We start from the raw sequence: 18,158 nt of genomic DNA, 5'->3' as shown, positions 1-18,158 counted from the left end.
CAAGCAATATGTCAATATGAGTCCACTTGTTCGTATATTTTCCCCCCTAAAAGCCAAAGCATCAAGGTTTATGTGTAACCAAGAAACACAAAAAATGGGGAAAGCAAAGGTCGCAAACATGCAAAGGCTTATTTCTGTGAGCGCTCCTGTTTTTATTTCCTTGCAACAAAAAAAGAAAAGAAAAAAAATGGATGAAAAAGATCTCAGGCACTGTCCGAAGAGATGCGGAGGGTCTTCGATCGTGTGGCGGCGGGTAGGGAGGTGGCCAGACTACTCGCCAATCTCCGCCAGGGATCTTCGCTCGGTGTCGGATTATTCCATCCAGTTCCGCACCCTGGCCGCAGAGTGCCGTTGGAACGAGGAGGCGCAGTGGGACCGATCCCTGCATGGGATGGCTGACCGTGTCCAAAGGGAGATTTATATGCTGGACCTCCCTTCTAGTCTCAACGGACTGATTGAACTGGCTTTAAGAGTCGACACTCGGCTGAGCAGGATGGGTCGATTCCAGTATGGACAAAAGTCTCATGAAGTGGAGGACGCACGCCGCAACAGGAGAGACATGGTCAGCCCCGTCTCCCATCACGAGCCCATGCAGGTGGGGAGAGCTCGGCTTTCCCGGGAGGAGAGAGAGAAGTGGAGATCCCAGGGACTGTGCCTGTACTGCAGCAAGCCGGGCCACTTCATCAACTCCTGCCCGGTAAAAGATCAAGCCCGGTAGTAACACTGAGGCTACTATCGGGTGGGATCTCCGCTAAGAAGACCTCACCATCATCCACTCTCCTTCTGGTAAGACTAAGGTGGGCAGCTCACACGAACGACACTGAGGCACTGCTGGATTCGGGAGCGGAGGGTAATTTCATGGACTTTGGACTGGCACAGAAACTGCAAATCCCCTTCTCACCGCTCCAGCAGCACATCTCCGTCAATGCCCTCAATGGCCAACCACTTCCCAACATTGCACACATCACTGACCCTCTCACGCTCATCATAGCTGGCAATCACACTGAGGCTATAACTTTTTACTTCATGCACTCTCCCTTGGCACCCGTTGTTCTGGGGCCTCCGTGGCTTACAAAGCACAATCCCAGGGTGGATTGGGGCCACAACACAGTGTCTGAATAGTGTGATGCGTGTCATGAGTCTTGTTTATTGTCTGCTTGTACGTCTGTTCCTGTGTCTGTCTTCCAGGAGGAGGCAGCGGATTTATTAAACGTTCCCGTGGAGTACCAGGACCTGAGGAGAGTGTTCAGTAAGTCTCGTGCTGCTTCTCTTCCTCCGCACCATCCCTACAACTGTGCCATAGATTTAGTACCGGGTAAGTCTCCGCCTAAAGGCAAATTATATTCACTTTCTGTCCCAGAAAGAGAGGCTATGGAGAAATATATTTCTGATTCGCTAGCTTCCAAGTTCATAAGCCCTTCCTCATCTCCAGCAGGGGCGTGGTTCTTTTTTTGTGGGGAAGAAGGACGGATATCTGCGACCGTGTATTGATAACCGAGGGCTGAACAACATCACGGTGAAGAATACTTATCCTTTACCGTTGATGTCTTCAGCCTCCGAGCGGGTGCAGGGAGTGCCCGTCTTCACAAAATTGGATTTACATAATGCCTATCATTTGGTCTGCATAAGGAAGGGCGATGAATGGAAGACCGCATTTAATACCCCTAAGGGGCACTTTGAATATTTGGTCATGCCTTTCGGGCTTTCCAACTCCCCAGCGGTCTTCCAAGCACTCGTCAATGACGTGCTGAGAGATATGGTCGACCAGTTCATATATGTCTACCTGGACGACATATAGATTTTTTTCTTCTTCTCTCCAGGATCATGTTCAGCATGTCAGACGAGTGCTTCAGAGGTTGTTAGTGAATAGGCTTTTTTTCAAGGTGGAGAAATGCGCTTTTCATGCACAGTCTGTTCCTTTCTTAGGGTACATCATCTCATCTGAGGGAGTATGTATGGATCCTGATAAGGTTAAGGCTGTGATAGATTGGCCAAGCCCAGATTTCCGTAAGGCCCTACAGCGGTTTCTGGGGTTCGCCAATTTTTATCGGCGGTTTATTCGCAATTACAGCCAACTAGCCGCACCTCTGACAGCCTTGACCTCTCCCCAAACTACGTTCAGGTGGTCCGATACAGCCGAGGCTGTGTTCGCCAACCTGAAAAGCCGCTTCGTTTCGGCTCCCATCCTCGTGGCCCCTGACCCATCACGTCAGTTTGTGGTAGAGGTCGATGCATCAGAGGTTGGGGTAGGCGCAGTTCTTTCCCAACACGCTTCCACAGATGACAAGATGCACCTTTGCGCGTTTTTTTCCCATCGTTTATCTCCTACCAAACGTAATTATGACATTGGTAACAGAGAATTGTTGGCCGTCAAATTAGTGCTGGAGGGTGGCGTCACTGGTTGGAAGGGTCAGGGGTACCTTTAATTGTGTGGACCGATCACAAGAACTTAGAATACATCAAAACTGCCAAAAGACTCAACTCTAGGCAGGCTCGGTGGGCACTTTTTTTTGGACATTTTGACTTTTCTCTCTCGTACCACCCGGGTTCTAAAAACATCAAACTCGATTCTTTATCTCGTATTTTTGACCCATCCGTACGCCCGTCTACTCCCGAGTGTATTTTACCCGAGACTCTTTTTGTCTCCACTCTCAGGTGGGAGGTCGAATCAAAGGTTTTGTCTGCCTTAGAAGGGGTAACGCCCCCGCCCGACTGCCCACCGAACCGGTTAATTGTGCCAGAGGGAAATCGGTCTGACGTTATTCAGTGGGGTCACTGTTCCAGCATAGCCTGTCATCCAGGAGTTCACCATACCAGTTTTTTGGTTAAGCAACGATTCTAGTGGCCACGTATGGCTTGCGACATCCATGATTTTGTCTTGGCATGCTCGGTTTGCGCCACTGGTAAAACTTCCAATCACCCTCCGGATGGGTTATTACAACCGCTGTCAGTCCCTTCGAGACCCTGGTCCTACATCGCACTAGATTTTATTACCGCCCCTCTGCCCTCCCAGGGCAAGACGGTCATTTTGACTGTCGTGGACCAGTTCTCGAAGGCGGCTCATTTCATTCCCTTACCCAAATTACCCTCAGCTAAGGAGACAGCGGTTACTGTCATTGATCACGTCTTTTAGTTACATGGCCTCCTGACAGACGTGGTGTCTGACAGGGTTCCCCAGTTTGTGTTCAAATTTTGGCGAGAGTTTTGTAAACTTCTGGGAGCGACTGTTAGTTTATCTTCAGGGTTTCACCCGCAGAGCAATGGTCAAACCGAGAGAGCCAACCAAGATTTGGAGAGAGTGTTGCAATGTTTGGTCTCCAGGAATCCTTCCTCCTGGAGTCAAGAACTGTCTATGGTTGAGTATGCACATAACACGTTACCAGTGTTATCCACGGGCCTCTCGCCGTTCGAATGTAGTGTAGGTTACCAGCCACCAGTTTTTACCAGTTTGGAATCCGAAGTCGCGGTCCCCTCCGCTCACGCCTTAATCCAGAGGTGCCGTCACACCTGGAGCAGAGCCCGTGAGACTCTTGTCCAGGCTGGGACGTGCACCAAGGCTAAGGCCGATCGCCACCGGTCTACGCCTCCGATATACGTCACTGGTCAAAAAGTGTGGCTTTCTACAAAGAACATTCCTCTCCGATCCGTATCGAATAAACTTGCTCCTAAATTTGTTGGCCCGTTTCCTATCACCAAGATCATTAGTCCAGTGACAGTCCGACTCAAACTCCCTCCTGCGTACAGGAGAATTCACCCCGCCTTTCATGTGTCTAAAATAAAGCCTGTGTTTCATGCACAGATTAATCCGCCTGTCCCGGTTCCCCCCCTAAGTTGGGGAACCAACTTATTCGGTTAATCGTATTCTGGATTCGAGAAGGAGGGGACGCAGATTTCAATACTTGGTGGACTAGGAAGGTTACAAATAAGTGTAATTGTAATCAGTTCAGTTACTGTGAAACATTAATTAACAGTTACTTTTGAAAAATGTTAATGAAAGGAGGTTACATTTTAATATTTTCTGTAAAAAGCTAGGATTTGTCGAAAAATATGAACTTGTTTTTGATGTGCATGATTTTTCAGCCATTTAGACTGTTTAGAAAAACAATGCTATTGTGATTTTGATTGGTTCTCGTGCTTGAATTTACAGCGCACCATGAAAGCTGTAAGTTTCAACCCGTCTGAGAGTTGCCACCCTCGCGAGTGATAAAAATGCATTCCAGTGTTGGAAAATAGAAAATTAATCAAAAAGTAATCAAATGTAATCAGTTACATTACTTTAAAAAAGTAATTGAAATTACACTACATTTTAAATAATGTGTAATCTGTAACCTATTACATTTCCAAATTAACCTTCCCAACACTGCTGCCCCTAAAACACAGACTGATAGGTTTCCTAAGAGCGTTACTATTATTAATCAAACTTCTATAACTAACTGTAGCACATAACATATGTTTAAGCATATGAGACCTCACACAAAAGATCTTTCTTCTCATCTGTGATTCCACTTGAATATTTAATGCCTCATCTGTATTTCATCAAAAGACCCACTTATATGTTATCCATTCAGTTCTGCCATTCACATAAAAACCCTAACAGCAGCTACAATAACATTCACTATAAATAAATAAATAAATAAATAAATAAATAAATAAATAAATAAATAAATAAATAAATAAATAAAATAAAAACACTGGATTCCTTTCAAATACATTCATTACTTATCTGTTGAGTCATCTACAGCTGCCCCATATTATTTTAATCATTGTATTGATTTGACCAGTTGTTTACTTTTCAGCATAAATACTGCTACTCCATACCTGAGGGCAATAGTCAATAATCACTGTTGTTGATCCCTGAAATGTGAGTTTTCCCACCAGTCACCAAAGACAGCATTGCCATATCCTCATAAATTCAACATGGGACTCATGACTGCCCATGTGTAATAACTGTAAAGAGAGTCAATTCAACATGCCTCATCTGAGAACAATGCAACGTACTGAGCTCATCTGTGTTCGTGCGTTGAGTATGAAAGGATGCAAGTAGTTTTATGTATACATCATGTTTTTTTCCTCTCAAAATGTCATAGTGTTTGTATTGTGTCAGAAGACTTTTATTAACCCGTTGAACTTGTGTGAACTTCCTCGATGCCCAATACAATGTATACCACTTTAGTTTGGGGAAGAACGTCATGCAAGGAAAGACAATCAACTGATCATACGGTGAACATTAAATGTATATTCCCATAGCTTAATACACTTACACATGTACATAAAAAATTTGAACAGTCTAAGTAACAGCTATAATTATACACATACTATAATAATGTATTGTGCTATTACTGTATACTGTATGCTATTACTATATACTGTACTGTATTTAACATTATTATAACACTATTATGCTTACACTGCAAAAAAATATTTAAAAAATAAATTACCAGGTTGCCTTAACATTTTGAGTTCATTTAAATTAAAAATTTGAGTTACTACAATTAACATTTTTGAGAATCTACAAATTTTATTCAAGTATTATTAAAAGATTTTGTTAGCATATTGGGTAACTGTGCGTTTTATTTCTGATGACGCAGTGAAACATGCCAATTTGTGCTATTTTCATGATTTATCCCATTTTTTATGTGGTTCAGATACAATAATATTTTGAGTTTCTATTTATTAAACAAATTTCCTTCATTGTATCAACAATTTTTTTTATTTCAATAAACTCAAAATTGTAAAGCAACCAGGTTACTTACTTACTTACTTACTTACCAACAAAAAACAACATTTTTTTTACAGTGTATATATTATTATAAACATGCAATTAACATTATTATAATCAATATTAACATAACCACAGACAAATGTGTAATATAGTGTAGTAAAAATTATTGTTTTACACACACACACACACACACACACACACACACACACACACACACACACACACACACACACACACACACACACACACACCTGAAGTGTATCACCTGAAGGAATGCTCAGTTGTTTATTAGCTATGTATATCGGCAAAATGTTATTTTCGGCCCGACACCAATGACATTAAAATGGAATATATATTGGCCAATATCAATATAGTGGCTGATAAATTGTGCATGTTGCATCCCTAATATATATATATATATATATATATATATATATATATATATATATATATATATATATATATATATACTTAATATGCATACATTTTATAGCAATGTATATATTCTAAATACTGCATTATTTGCTTATGTCTATATTTATTATTTTGCTCTATAACAGGCCATTACTGATAATTATTATTATTATTATTATTATTATTATTATTATTATTATTATTATTATTATTATTATTATTATTATGTGCTAATAATAAAATGAAGAAGAACAACAACTACAAGTAGAATGACATTAATGGAACTGTTGTTGTCACGGCATTGTCAGTGTTAAATCTGTTTTGAGTCTCGCATGAATTCACAGCGAAGAATTCTCCAAGTGTGGCACCATTCCTTCGCCCATGCAGCACCACACACTCTCTCTAACACACTCACACTCTCTCATGGCGAGCAGAAGGGACGCTGTCTCTGTTATGGACTGACGGAAGCTCTGCTTTCCTCCTCGCATTCTTTCGAGACCCATGAATACACTCGCGTAAAGAGGCGTGAGTCTCCACACTCTTCCGTCTACAGGGGTTAAATAAAGGAAACCTCAGCATGAACAGTATGAGCAGTTGCGGCTTCCTGAATATGGCGACGACAGGAGATTTTGACCCGCTCAACGCCACTATTCCGGCCACAAAAGTTGAGATTACGGTCTCGTGCAGGTAAGGAACGTTTACGTGCCGCTCACACCCTCACGCACAACTGACTTGCAATGACATTCCGCGTGGTGTTTTTTTTAATGCTACTTTTGGAGACGACACAATTACGCATGGCATTTTAGCACAAACCCAGGGTATACCTCCTCTATCTCCAAAATGTAATGCGTAAGTGCAAACGTGTTGTGGCAGTGGATATCACAATAGAAGAAGCATATTTCCACTTTACTTTTATACTCTCGGGAGTTTCTGTCACTTCCTTTCGCACCACAACAAACATTCACACGCTTCTTACACCAGCTGTAAAACATATGCCTAACATAAGTTTTGTTTTGTTTTGTATTGTTTTGGACTAATGTGGTGCTTTTCTAAAATGGGTTAAAACTTAAAAAGTTAAATAAATTGTTTTACAGTTGGATTTAAAGGGAGACTTTGTAATTATTATGATTTTGCTTTTGGGTCAAGTCGTAGGCTACGTTTAAACTAGAAACACAGTCGCACGTTTGTTTTTTATATCATGATGAGGAGGACTGTCTATCGACTTATTTTTATATATCGCGCTACAGATATTTCTATCATTGAAAAAGTCAGAATTTGGTTTCTTATGTTTAAACGTTCTCATATAGTCTCACACATTTTTTTTTACTATCCTTTAATAATTTGGTCTCCACAATGTAGAGAAACCCCGGCACACACTTGTTGTCTCACAGATCAGGGGCTTTCCGTTGTTCTTTCTTTGTTTGTATTAAATTATTAAATTATTATTGTTACACACAGTGCTTCCAAAGAAATAATGTTATTTATTCACAATATATTAAGATATATTTAGTACATTTTATTCTTTCTTACTTTCAACTACAAACGACTCCACAAAAACTAACACTCATATGTGACCGTTTGAATCGTCCATGTTTCCTTCATGATATTTATGTTTTTTTATGAGTAGGCTAGTTTATGGTGATTTTAGTAGACATCACATTTTAACTCAAACATTTAACATTTCTTAACACATTCCTTATACTACACACTTGCCATCTTTTAAAACACTATTATGATTCATATTTTATTAATAGGCCTATATATCATCAGGATTACTGGTGATTTACCTTTTGAACTCATTCTCCCACCAGAAGCGAGTCATCTGGGATTATTTCATATTTCTCAACAGCGTTTTGTTTTTGGTTAAGCTGAAAATTGATGGCTTTAATAAAGCAGCAAAAATGTTTGGGAAAATTATTGATTGTTGTGCATTGAGACTGTTGAAATTAATAATTTAAGTGTATAAGTTTGTGATGCATCTGGCCTCCCTCGTGTAAACAAATGCGAGTGGGCAGGAGCTGTCCGCTCAGCCATTGTGAGGAGATGTTGACGGTGAATTACTATGCTCCGTGTCCCCTTGGGGAGGCTTGTGCAACAGGGAACACACACACACACATAGGTGCGCACAATCTAGAAGCTCTTTTGCAACAATGCACCCGGGTGGGAAGGGAACTGTAGTGGTGCCATGGTTACGATCAGGTACATTCCTGTACTGTAGGGCCACTTTACCACTGTCACCATGGTTATCATGGCAGATGAGCAGATAGAGGATAATGTCTGTATTCGTAAGATCACAGTGTAATAAAATGCAAAACTAGATGCATAATACATTTAGGGTCTAAGGCTATGGATATTTTCAAGGCCCACAGGTGTCCTGAAGTTTGCACTTTTGCAAGTTAGCTTTAGGTTTTTTTTAAGCTGTTAATTATGTTTCAGAATGACCAGAGTTAAATTTTCAACGTGAGCGGTTTCTTGTCTGTGTAATTATCTGAACTAGAAGTGTATGAGGGTGTTAGGTTACTGTATAATCACTTACAAATTGGTGGATGGCTAGAGAATATCCAACCTGACTGGTATATGCTAGTTAAATATAGTCTGATTTAATGGGCTTCACAGAGATGATTTAATTGCAGGTTTTTTTTTTTTTTTTTTTTTTTTTTTTTAAGTAAGAAGTGAATATATGATTCAATTGGGTAGTGTTGGGGGCTAACCAAGCGACAATCTCCCCCAGTTCCTCTTGAAGCCAATACGGAAGTGACATAAAATACAATTCATCGACTGGCCGCTATAGACTCTCCTTTAGATTCTCATTGAGCCCTATGTTAAAATGTTAAAACAGAAAAAAAAACATGTTTACAGCCTGGTACAATTTGTGGTTTTGGTTTATACACAGCTATTTTTGCCCTTCATGACATCTGTGACAAGTTACTTTTTTTATATAACTTATGTTAAGCCTAAAAGTTCTGCATAATTAAGGATGTGGCCACCTGAGCGACAGCCGTTTTTCTGCTGTCTGTCATCACATCACCGGCTCAGCTCCACCTAAGCCCCGCCTCTTTGCCCATTTTCAGTTATCCGGGAGTGACTCGCAGTGATGCGCTGCTAAAATGGCAACGGCCGACTTTACGCTTCTAAACTGCTCTTCAAAATTTATTTTACAGTCTATAGGGGTAACGCATTAAAAGTAACTTGAGCTGTGTAATCAGATTACTTTTTCAAGTAACTAGTAAAGTTACGTATTACTTTTAAATTTTGAGTTATGTAATCAGATTACTTTTTCAAGTAACTAATAAAGTTACGCATTACTTTTAAATTTTACAACAAAATATCTGAGTTACTTTTTCAAATAAGTAACGCAAGTTACTTTGTTTTCCCGTTTGCTAACTGACAACTCTCTTGTCTTCATGTTGAGAGAAATTCATTCTGTTTGCCACTCAGTCACTCTGGCAGATGGTGATGTCATGTGCATACCCTCTATACATTTTTAACAGACACTTGTCGCCACCTACTGGTGTAACAAAGTAATCGCTACACTTCTTATTTAAAGCTCTAGTTACTTTCACAAGGTAATTTACTTTATTTGCTACTGCAGATGTCAGTGTTTATATCTGAGCTATATTCTTTTACCCCAGTCCTTCTGCGATATTTTAAGTCATTGTAAGACAGAGATAACGATTTTGTCTGATTGAAACGCCTGTTTCATACCTCTACATGACAGCTGCTCTGTCTGGCTTAGCGGCAACGCCATGGCAGATCTGAATGTTTGCTGTGATCATACTTTTCAAAGGTTTAATAGACATAGCCGAATCACTGTCATATAGTTTTTTTTTTTTTTTTTTAGCAATGAATTGTGCAGCTCTAATGTATATTTTGCTGTTATTACTGACCATTTAATCTTTCATGTTTACAAGAACAAAATAATATATAATAATAAAATAACTGCATGTACAAAAATGTTAAAAAGAAAAAAAAATTAAATGCTATATTCATAAATCAGTAAAAAATGTATACTGAAATGTACATTGAAATCTGATGTTTATGAATAAAAAAAGTATTCCACAGATAATTATAATCTGATGTTAAAGTTATATATTCATTTAGCACATAGCCTCACAAACATTATTTATTTATTAAAAAATCTTCTAACAAAAAATCTTCTAATAAAAAATCTTTTGTTAGTTATGCTTATGAGTGTCTACCGGTTCTTCATTCTTCAGAGGTGTAGCAGAGACTAAGTTACATATTGTGTATTTTTTTTCCATAAATATTAGAGTGAAGATCTCTTGTCTAAAATGTAAAATCATGCACAGATTCCTTCCTAAGTATTCTCAAATGCTGTCGATGATGGCTTTGTAATAATAATAATACAAAAAAAATCTGTTCCCCTGTTTCTTATAAACCATAAAAGCAAGCAGAAGCTTTCAGCATTTTTACTACATAGAGAATTATACTTTTGGGAAACCTGCCTTAGATGATGAAGTATTAGGAGCGATTAATATTCTACTTGCGCTTTGGGAAACTATATAGTCTGAGTCAGTATTACAAGCTCTTTCCTCTCGTACTGAATAATCAGCAACACAACATAATTCAATTGAAATGTTCCACTCCAGAAAACAGAAACGTGTATTTGCCTCTGTTTACGGCTCTATTAAATCCGGGGTGGCTGTCAAATTTAGATAAGAATCCCCTTTGGACTCTGATTCATATGATTGGTAAACAACTTTGCTTGACACAATTGCTTGTTTCATTCACAGAACTTTCAATTTCAATGTTTGACCTATAAATGCATTTCTTTTTTACGTTGTTCTTAAAGTGTGTTATTTGATGCCAAGTGATTCATACAGGTCTTGTGTATTCCATGCAGAAGAATATTATAATAGTACTATAACAGTAACGCAATAGTAAAGTGTTGTTTGTGTGCATGTTTTGGACGATTGACAAATGTTTACTGCTTTTTTATGCAGTTGCTAGGCTACTCTAGATTGTTGCTATGGTGTTGATATGGTGGTTTTACCGGTCTTTATAATATGATCTGTAGATATGCCTTGTGGCAAAAAAATGTAAATCTGATATCTTATAGAAGTAATTACTTCAACTTCAACATGACAGAAACTCTTTTAAATGTCAAGCGTAACTGAATTAAACACTAGCAGGTCTTTCCCTCATGAACTCATAAAATAACACTTCCTTTCAGCATTCACTGTCTCAATCCAGCCTTATGCAAAGCATGCTGATAACTTAAAAAAAGATCACTGCCCATTTTCGGTTGCAATAAATTTCAGGTTGTGCCAATACAAATACAATTCAAAGTGGATTGAACACAATAACATTAGGTAGTGACAAATGTTCAGGAATTGTGGTTTAACTCATTTTAATTAAGTAAATTGTTAGCCTGGATGCCAGCCGAACTCAGCCCCGTCCATAACATTTGAGCTCGGGCGGTTTGGTCTGCACTCCATCCATAGAGGAGTGATTATGCCCGAACAGAAACTTTTCAGAAAAATGAAATCATCAGGGCGGGCTTTAGACGATGATGGACAGATGATCAACAGTAACTTAATCATGCACGTCATCAAAGGGGCTTGGATTATATTTGTTCAAATCATAAACGGAGAGCTTGTTTGTATATGCATTCACCTTCACTATTTCCCTCTGAAATGATGATCATGTTGGCAAGTACTCTGTGTATCCTTAAATTCTTTTCTTTGTTTTTTTTTTTTACAACACCAGCAAAGATTGTTTATTCCAGCATGCGTGCAGACAGGTTTGCCAAGTTTTACACCAAAATTCGCCAACTACTAGCCCTAAACAATAGCTTCTCGGGGGGGGTCTCCAAAAAAAAGCCTTTTAGGGGGTAAAATGTGTGTTATTTTGGCAAGATTGCCTTCTAAAATTCGCATTCATGGGTCTATATATCACATAATAGTCGCTTCAACAAGCGGACATGGAAAACAACTCGTAGAAAAAAATGCAGACTTGGCAACACAGTGCAGTTGAGTTCTGTTGACATTTGACAGTGTGTCACTTCGTTGCTCTGATTGGTTGTAGCTCTATCCAATTGAGGTCTTTCCTGGTTCGATTGAAACACGCCCCATAATCACAGCCCAATGGAGCAGTTTCAGACTCATATTCTGACTAGAACTGAGTATGACCACGTCAGGCTAGTAAATTGTACAAGCAGCAATAATCTTTTCTACATGAGCAAAAAGGTTAATTACACAAAGATTTAAGGGACTCTTTTTATATTAGATGTGGTAGCTATAGTACATAGTACATACCACCTAACTATAGTACATAGTACATTTGTAGTTACGTTTAAAATTCGTACATTGTGTCAAATGCATATTTTTGATAAAATGTAAGTATTTTCATATATTCAACAAATTGCAGAAGGAGCATGTTATGCAATCATTCATTTATGTAATACTGTCTTACAAAAAGGCTAACTTAACTGTTATAAATACCAATACAAGTAAAATGTAATGTTCTCGATACCAATTTTGGTACCATACAAAAAAAAAAAAAAAAAAACTATTGGAATTATTTAATGTCCCATTAGTCAATCTTTGTTTACAATATAGTTTATATTAACTCAGGTCCATTAAAAATACTAACATATACACCTTTTGAATGTAATAATGTATTATTACATTTTGAAACACACATTAACTAAGACTAATAAATGCTTTTGAAGCTTTTTTCAAGTGTTACGTTTTAACTAATGATTTAAGTGTGTGAAAATTAATAAATACAAAATACAAATCGTTACAATAGTTATTAATGCTAATAAGAATTGTAAGTAAATAACACATTAAAACATTAGTATCACAAAAACTGGGATTTTGAGCTGATTCTGATCCACTGTAACACTTTTGATTGGCTATTTGGTTCACATGCTCAACATAAACGTCTTTGATTGGCTGCAATGCACAACACTTCAAAAAACACGTTGTAAAGAGAACCTTTGATGCTTTTTACAGAGTTCAAATACACACAAATTGACTCATTACGCATTACTACAGAAATACTATGTATCTAACATTTAAGATTAAACTTCAAAGCATTAAAGTACAACACTTACAACACTATAATATCCCAATGCAGTCTGTTTGTTTTTTACACACTGAGTGTCTGTGGTAAAAGCTTAACATGTACTTAACCTAGAGTGTTCCTTAGGAGCACTTTCTGAGTCTCTCTTTTGAATAATTTCACATTGAGGGAGGACTCTGCCATCCACCAAACACCTCTTGTTTAGCCAGGACTGTTCTTAAAGAAGCATCATCTCAATCTTTAATCACTGAGATGATCCACTGAGATCCAACCTGCCAATATTATGATTCTCACGTCCAACTTCATTAGAAGATGCTTGTTAGGGATGTTTTTTTTAATAAGATCTTGCTTAGGCGGAGGTGCTGGGGGTCTCATTTACTCTGTAACCGATCTGAAGGGTCAAAAGAGCGGCTTAGACCCAGCTCAGAATCTCTCTCTCGAGATGGATTTCTCAGCCGTTCTGCTCCACAACCTAGTATCCTTAGATCACCTCGATAAAAAAAAAAAAAAAAAATGCATCCTTAATTTCATGCAAAATTTATTCAGGTCAGAGAGGCCACGGTGGGTTCACTTGGACTTTTTGTTGTTTATTTACAATAGATGGGAATGACACACTCAAGCTTATTTTGATATTCTTGAAAACATCTAATTTTTAAACAAAAAAACCCAACAACACATAAATTGTTTGGAATCACATAAGAAGGAGTAAATCATGACATAATTTTGATATTTGGCTGAGCAAATCCTTTAAATAATCACAACGGCTCAGGATGCAGGTGGTCCGGGGTGTGTGTGTGTGTGTGTGCAAATGCGTGAGAACCTGAGAGTGCGGGGGTGTAATTTACACGGTTTCCGGCCAGGAGATGTGTTTGATCCTCTGAGATGAATTGATTTTATCCGGTCCGTCCTAATTTTGCTTTGCAGCTTTACATATTTATTCACATATTTGTATTTGTTTGAACCCGGGAGCTTGAGAGGTGTACAGTGGCATTGAAGGAATAATTTATTTACTCGCCCTCATGTTCTTCCCAACATATGACTTGCTTGCTTCTGTGGGACATAAAAGGAGAAACTTTGAATAATGTATTGATCTCATTTGGCATGCAACTATACAATGAACAAGGCCTGGAGCTTTTAAGCTTCAAAAAGGACACTTAAAAGAAGTCCATATGACTCTGTACTTTATGTCTTCTGAAGCCATACAATAGCTTTTTGTGATGAACCAATCATGAATCATTCAGGGGCACATTTCCCCCAAAGCATTGTTAACAAACTTTGATCGTGAGCTCTATTGTGACCAACATAGTTCAATGAGTTTTTTTTTTTTTTTTTTCGCGAAAATCACAATTCCAGTGAACATTCACAAACATAAAAATAAAATAGCAATCTTGCAGTAAGCTCTATATCTTTCATTCCTCATATGTACACATTTCATTCTGTCTTTTAGTTTGTCAAGAGAACGAAAGTCATTTTTGAAGAGTGAACTTCATCTGCAAACGTGAGAATGATGTAAAAGGGAACCTGTGACTAAATCAAATGTCTGAAAATAACAGTAGAACAAGATAAGTGTTCCCATGTAGTTGGTTATTTACAGCAATAACCTAGCATTAATTCAATCTCGAACCGAGTTATTACTCCACCATCTGTCAACGCCATAAACGAAATATCATTGCTGTGATATTGTATAACAGATGTGAGACAAAGTAACTACGATTGTGGGAAACAGCTGTGACTAACTTGTTACATTTTGCTAGTTAAGAAGCAATTTACAAGTTACGGGGAAACCCCAACTGATTGGTTTTATGAACCAGCTCAACAGATTTTTTTGAAAAGATGATTCTTTCACAAATCAATGCTGCTTCTCTCATGAGTTTTCATAAAAGCATCACAGATTTTGTGTATTTTGTAGATTTTGGCCTGTTGTCGTATAACTTCAAAATACAATATTGCACACAAGTCATGCATGTATGATGCTTTCATGGTAATTTTGTAATTTTTTGAGTTTGACAACCTCAATTCCCATTCACTTTTGTTATTATTGGGGGGAAAATCCAGGAGAGTTGTTGTTGCACACTTACTATCCTCCTTTTCTTTGTTTTAAAAATCAGACTTAATATATAGTTTTTATTTATTTTAGGTCCTAATTAGGCGATGGCGAGCACATGAACCATTATGCCGTGCTACATATATTTATTAAACAGTAAAAAAACAATATTCCTGTGCCCAAAACAAGTCTTCTGTGAATGAGAATCCAAAACAAGGAATGGTGGGACATTGTCCTCCTCCGCTTCACACACAGACAATGAGTGGAAAGAGAAGTTCAGAAGAACAGCTCGTTCAGTGCATTGTACGTCATTAAGTTAATTCTACATCATTACTCCTCCCTAGTTTTGTTTTTTTAACCTGCTAAAATGGGTACTTGTCCTCTCGATGGGATTACAAAAGGAATAAACATCGCTGCCGCTCCCACCACGTGCATCACGCTGCGCCCCCCGGGGCACCATTAAGGAATTATGCGTGGGGCACCAAGATGGCCTAGAATGGGTAAACCCAGCCTGATCGATTTGATTTCGCCCTGCAACTCAGTCTGGAAACCTGTACATTCATTTCTACTGCTTCTGTTACACTTTTGTGGGAACCAATTGCAGACTGGCTTATCCACCTGACACACTATTGGCAGGTTTAACACGATTAAATAAAGTGAAAAGATGGGTCATTGCCTGTTGCTCACGCCTCTTCTGATTGGTTGAAGAACCATCTAATAGCATACAGAGTCATTCAAGTAATGCTCATTGATCATGCCTTTGAAAATACAGAGCAGACTCCCCAGACCAATGTTTAATCTTAAATTGAGCTTGGTCTGGTGATAGCCAGCAACAGGACTGGGAATAAGCAACCCATTAAAATCCGAATTAAATTTTAATCAGATCTGCCAAATTCATTACGAGTGACTTTTTCCCCCCATTATGCTACTAGTCCGATTACATCCGGATTTTTAGGGTCCATGTAAACGCAGCTACTGACAGAATTGTAATTTTTTGGGGGGCGAACTACAGTATCCCTTTAAGCAAAGAGTTTCTTGAACTCTACAGGCTCTTTTAAAAGGCGGTTAATAGCTTTAGTAGATGCGCTGTGACATCGCCCGGTATTTGTCCCCAGACAGCGATGAGAGAAATCACACTTCTTGGAACTGTGTGAAAAATAATTTGCTTTCTGTTTATAGAAGCAAGGTCTCACTCAGAGGTCAGAACCGGAAGTAGGCTTGCTTTCAGTCCAGAAGTGGCTGCTGGACTTATCAGTAGCAGAATGCATTAAAGCATGCCGAATGGAATGAGAGTAGAATTGAAAAAGTTGCTTAAGGGCAGTCTGGATGTAGATCCAGGTGCTGCTGCAATGTTGGAATTTACATCTGCAAATTTATGGGCTTTCCCCTGCCTGTGCATGTATTTAGGTGTGTGATTGTTGTGTGTATATCTGTAATAAGGCTGTTTATTTGTTCTGTAGAACAAACATTGTTTTCTCTGAAGCGGCTGATGATGACCTGCCCAGGCGGACTATGTGATTGGCCCCCTCTCAAACGCTCGCTGGGTTTCCAGCAGTCTATCGAAGCGGTAAATTCTGGTTGCTATGTGACTCATTGCGTTGGTGAACCTCTGTTGGTCTGCTGCTCCCCAGGCTTGATGGGAGATTTATACTGCACTGGATGACACATTACTGTGCTGCTTTGCTCTTCCTTGCAAGCCGCCCGCTTCAATCCAGAGGTCACCCTTTAAATGAAAAAGGGAAATGTTCAGCAAGAGGCACATTATATTTTTGATCAATTTAAAAGAATATTGTGGGTTAAATACAATTTAAGCTCCGAGGAATCTGTGACATTCGTCAAATACCACAATTCTTTTTTTTACTTTGGCATTTACAGTAAAAAACACTTACAGTGGAGTCTACAGGGCAAGTGTAGTGATAGGCTTAAGTGCAGAAATGTGATGCTTCTGTTTTTGTTATAGTGCTTTATCTGCTTCTTTTTTAAGTGTGACTACTAGGTAGATGTCAAACGTACTTTTTCAAAATCGAATAACTATTCAGTATTTATTGAAACCCTGTAAAATCATTTTGTTTCTGGATACACCGTGCAGCATTCTTTCTTTTTTTAAGGGGTGCTAACACTAACATCCTTGTGTTTAAGATGGAGCATAACAGAGTACAACAGAATGGATAAGTCTTGTCAGCAGCCATATCACCCTGTAGCCCAAGACGGGTTGCCCACTGAAGGGTTAGTTTAGGGTTGACCGTGAAAATGTTCACTTGAAAATTAGGTTGTCCTGGAAGAGGTGTTAGTGAAGCCTGCAGGAGGTGCTCACCCTTTGGTCTGTGTGGGTCCTAATGCCCTAATATAGTGATGGGAACACCGTTGTTCTGATGAGATGTTAAACCGAGGTCCTGACTCTTGGTGGTCATTAAAAATCCCAGGATGTCCTTCATAAAAGAGCATGGGTTTAACCCCAGAATCCCGGCCAGATTTGCCCATTGGCCGCTGTCCATCATAATGGCCTCCTAATCATCCCCCTATCCTGATTGGCTTCATCACTCTGTCTCCTCTCCACCAATCAGCTGGTGTGTGGTGGGCGTTCTGACGCACTATGGCTGCCGTCACATCATCCAGGTGGATGCTGCAAATTGGTGGCAGTTGAGGAAATGCCCCCCCTTTCATATGTAAAGTACTTTGAGTACCCAGAAAAGTGCTATACAAATATAACGTTATTTATTGTTATTATTTTATTGGATAGACATGCTATCTGCACCATGCAAATACTGTCCATTTGGATGTGCAAATAGACCAACAATTAGCCTAAAATATAAGAAGTATAAAAGCAGTTGTCTTGAGATGTTTTTTTTTTGCAAGGAAGCAGATTTGTTACAAAACAAGTGACAATAGCTAGTCAAATCTACTATTTCCCAGCAGTGTCAATTTTTC

At 38.8% G+C, this 18,158-nt stretch overlaps 1 protein-coding gene across 1 annotated transcript in view; it reads left to right on the top strand.

Annotated features, from left to right (window-relative positions):
• The first annotated feature begins 6,487 nt into the window (after positions 1–6,487).
• The window catches only part of LOC137048825 (copine-8), a 180,814-nt gene continuing 169,143 nt past the window's right edge, over positions 6,488–18,158 (top strand). The window contains exon 1 of the mRNA XM_067427123.1: positions 6,488–6,823. Within this exon, the coding sequence (XP_067283224.1) occupies positions 6,714–6,823 (110 nt within the window). The 5' untranslated portion in view covers positions 6,488–6,713. The remainder of the gene's footprint in view (positions 6,824–18,158) is intronic.

This window comes from Pseudorasbora parva, chromosome 20 (assembly GCF_024679245.1).
Source record: "Pseudorasbora parva isolate DD20220531a chromosome 20, ASM2467924v1, whole genome shotgun sequence".
Lineage (NCBI taxonomy): Eukaryota > Metazoa > Chordata > Actinopteri > Cypriniformes > Gobionidae > Pseudorasbora > Pseudorasbora parva.
The sequence above is the reverse complement of the archived record's forward strand: the minus strand, read 5'-3'. Positions and strand labels throughout refer to the sequence as shown.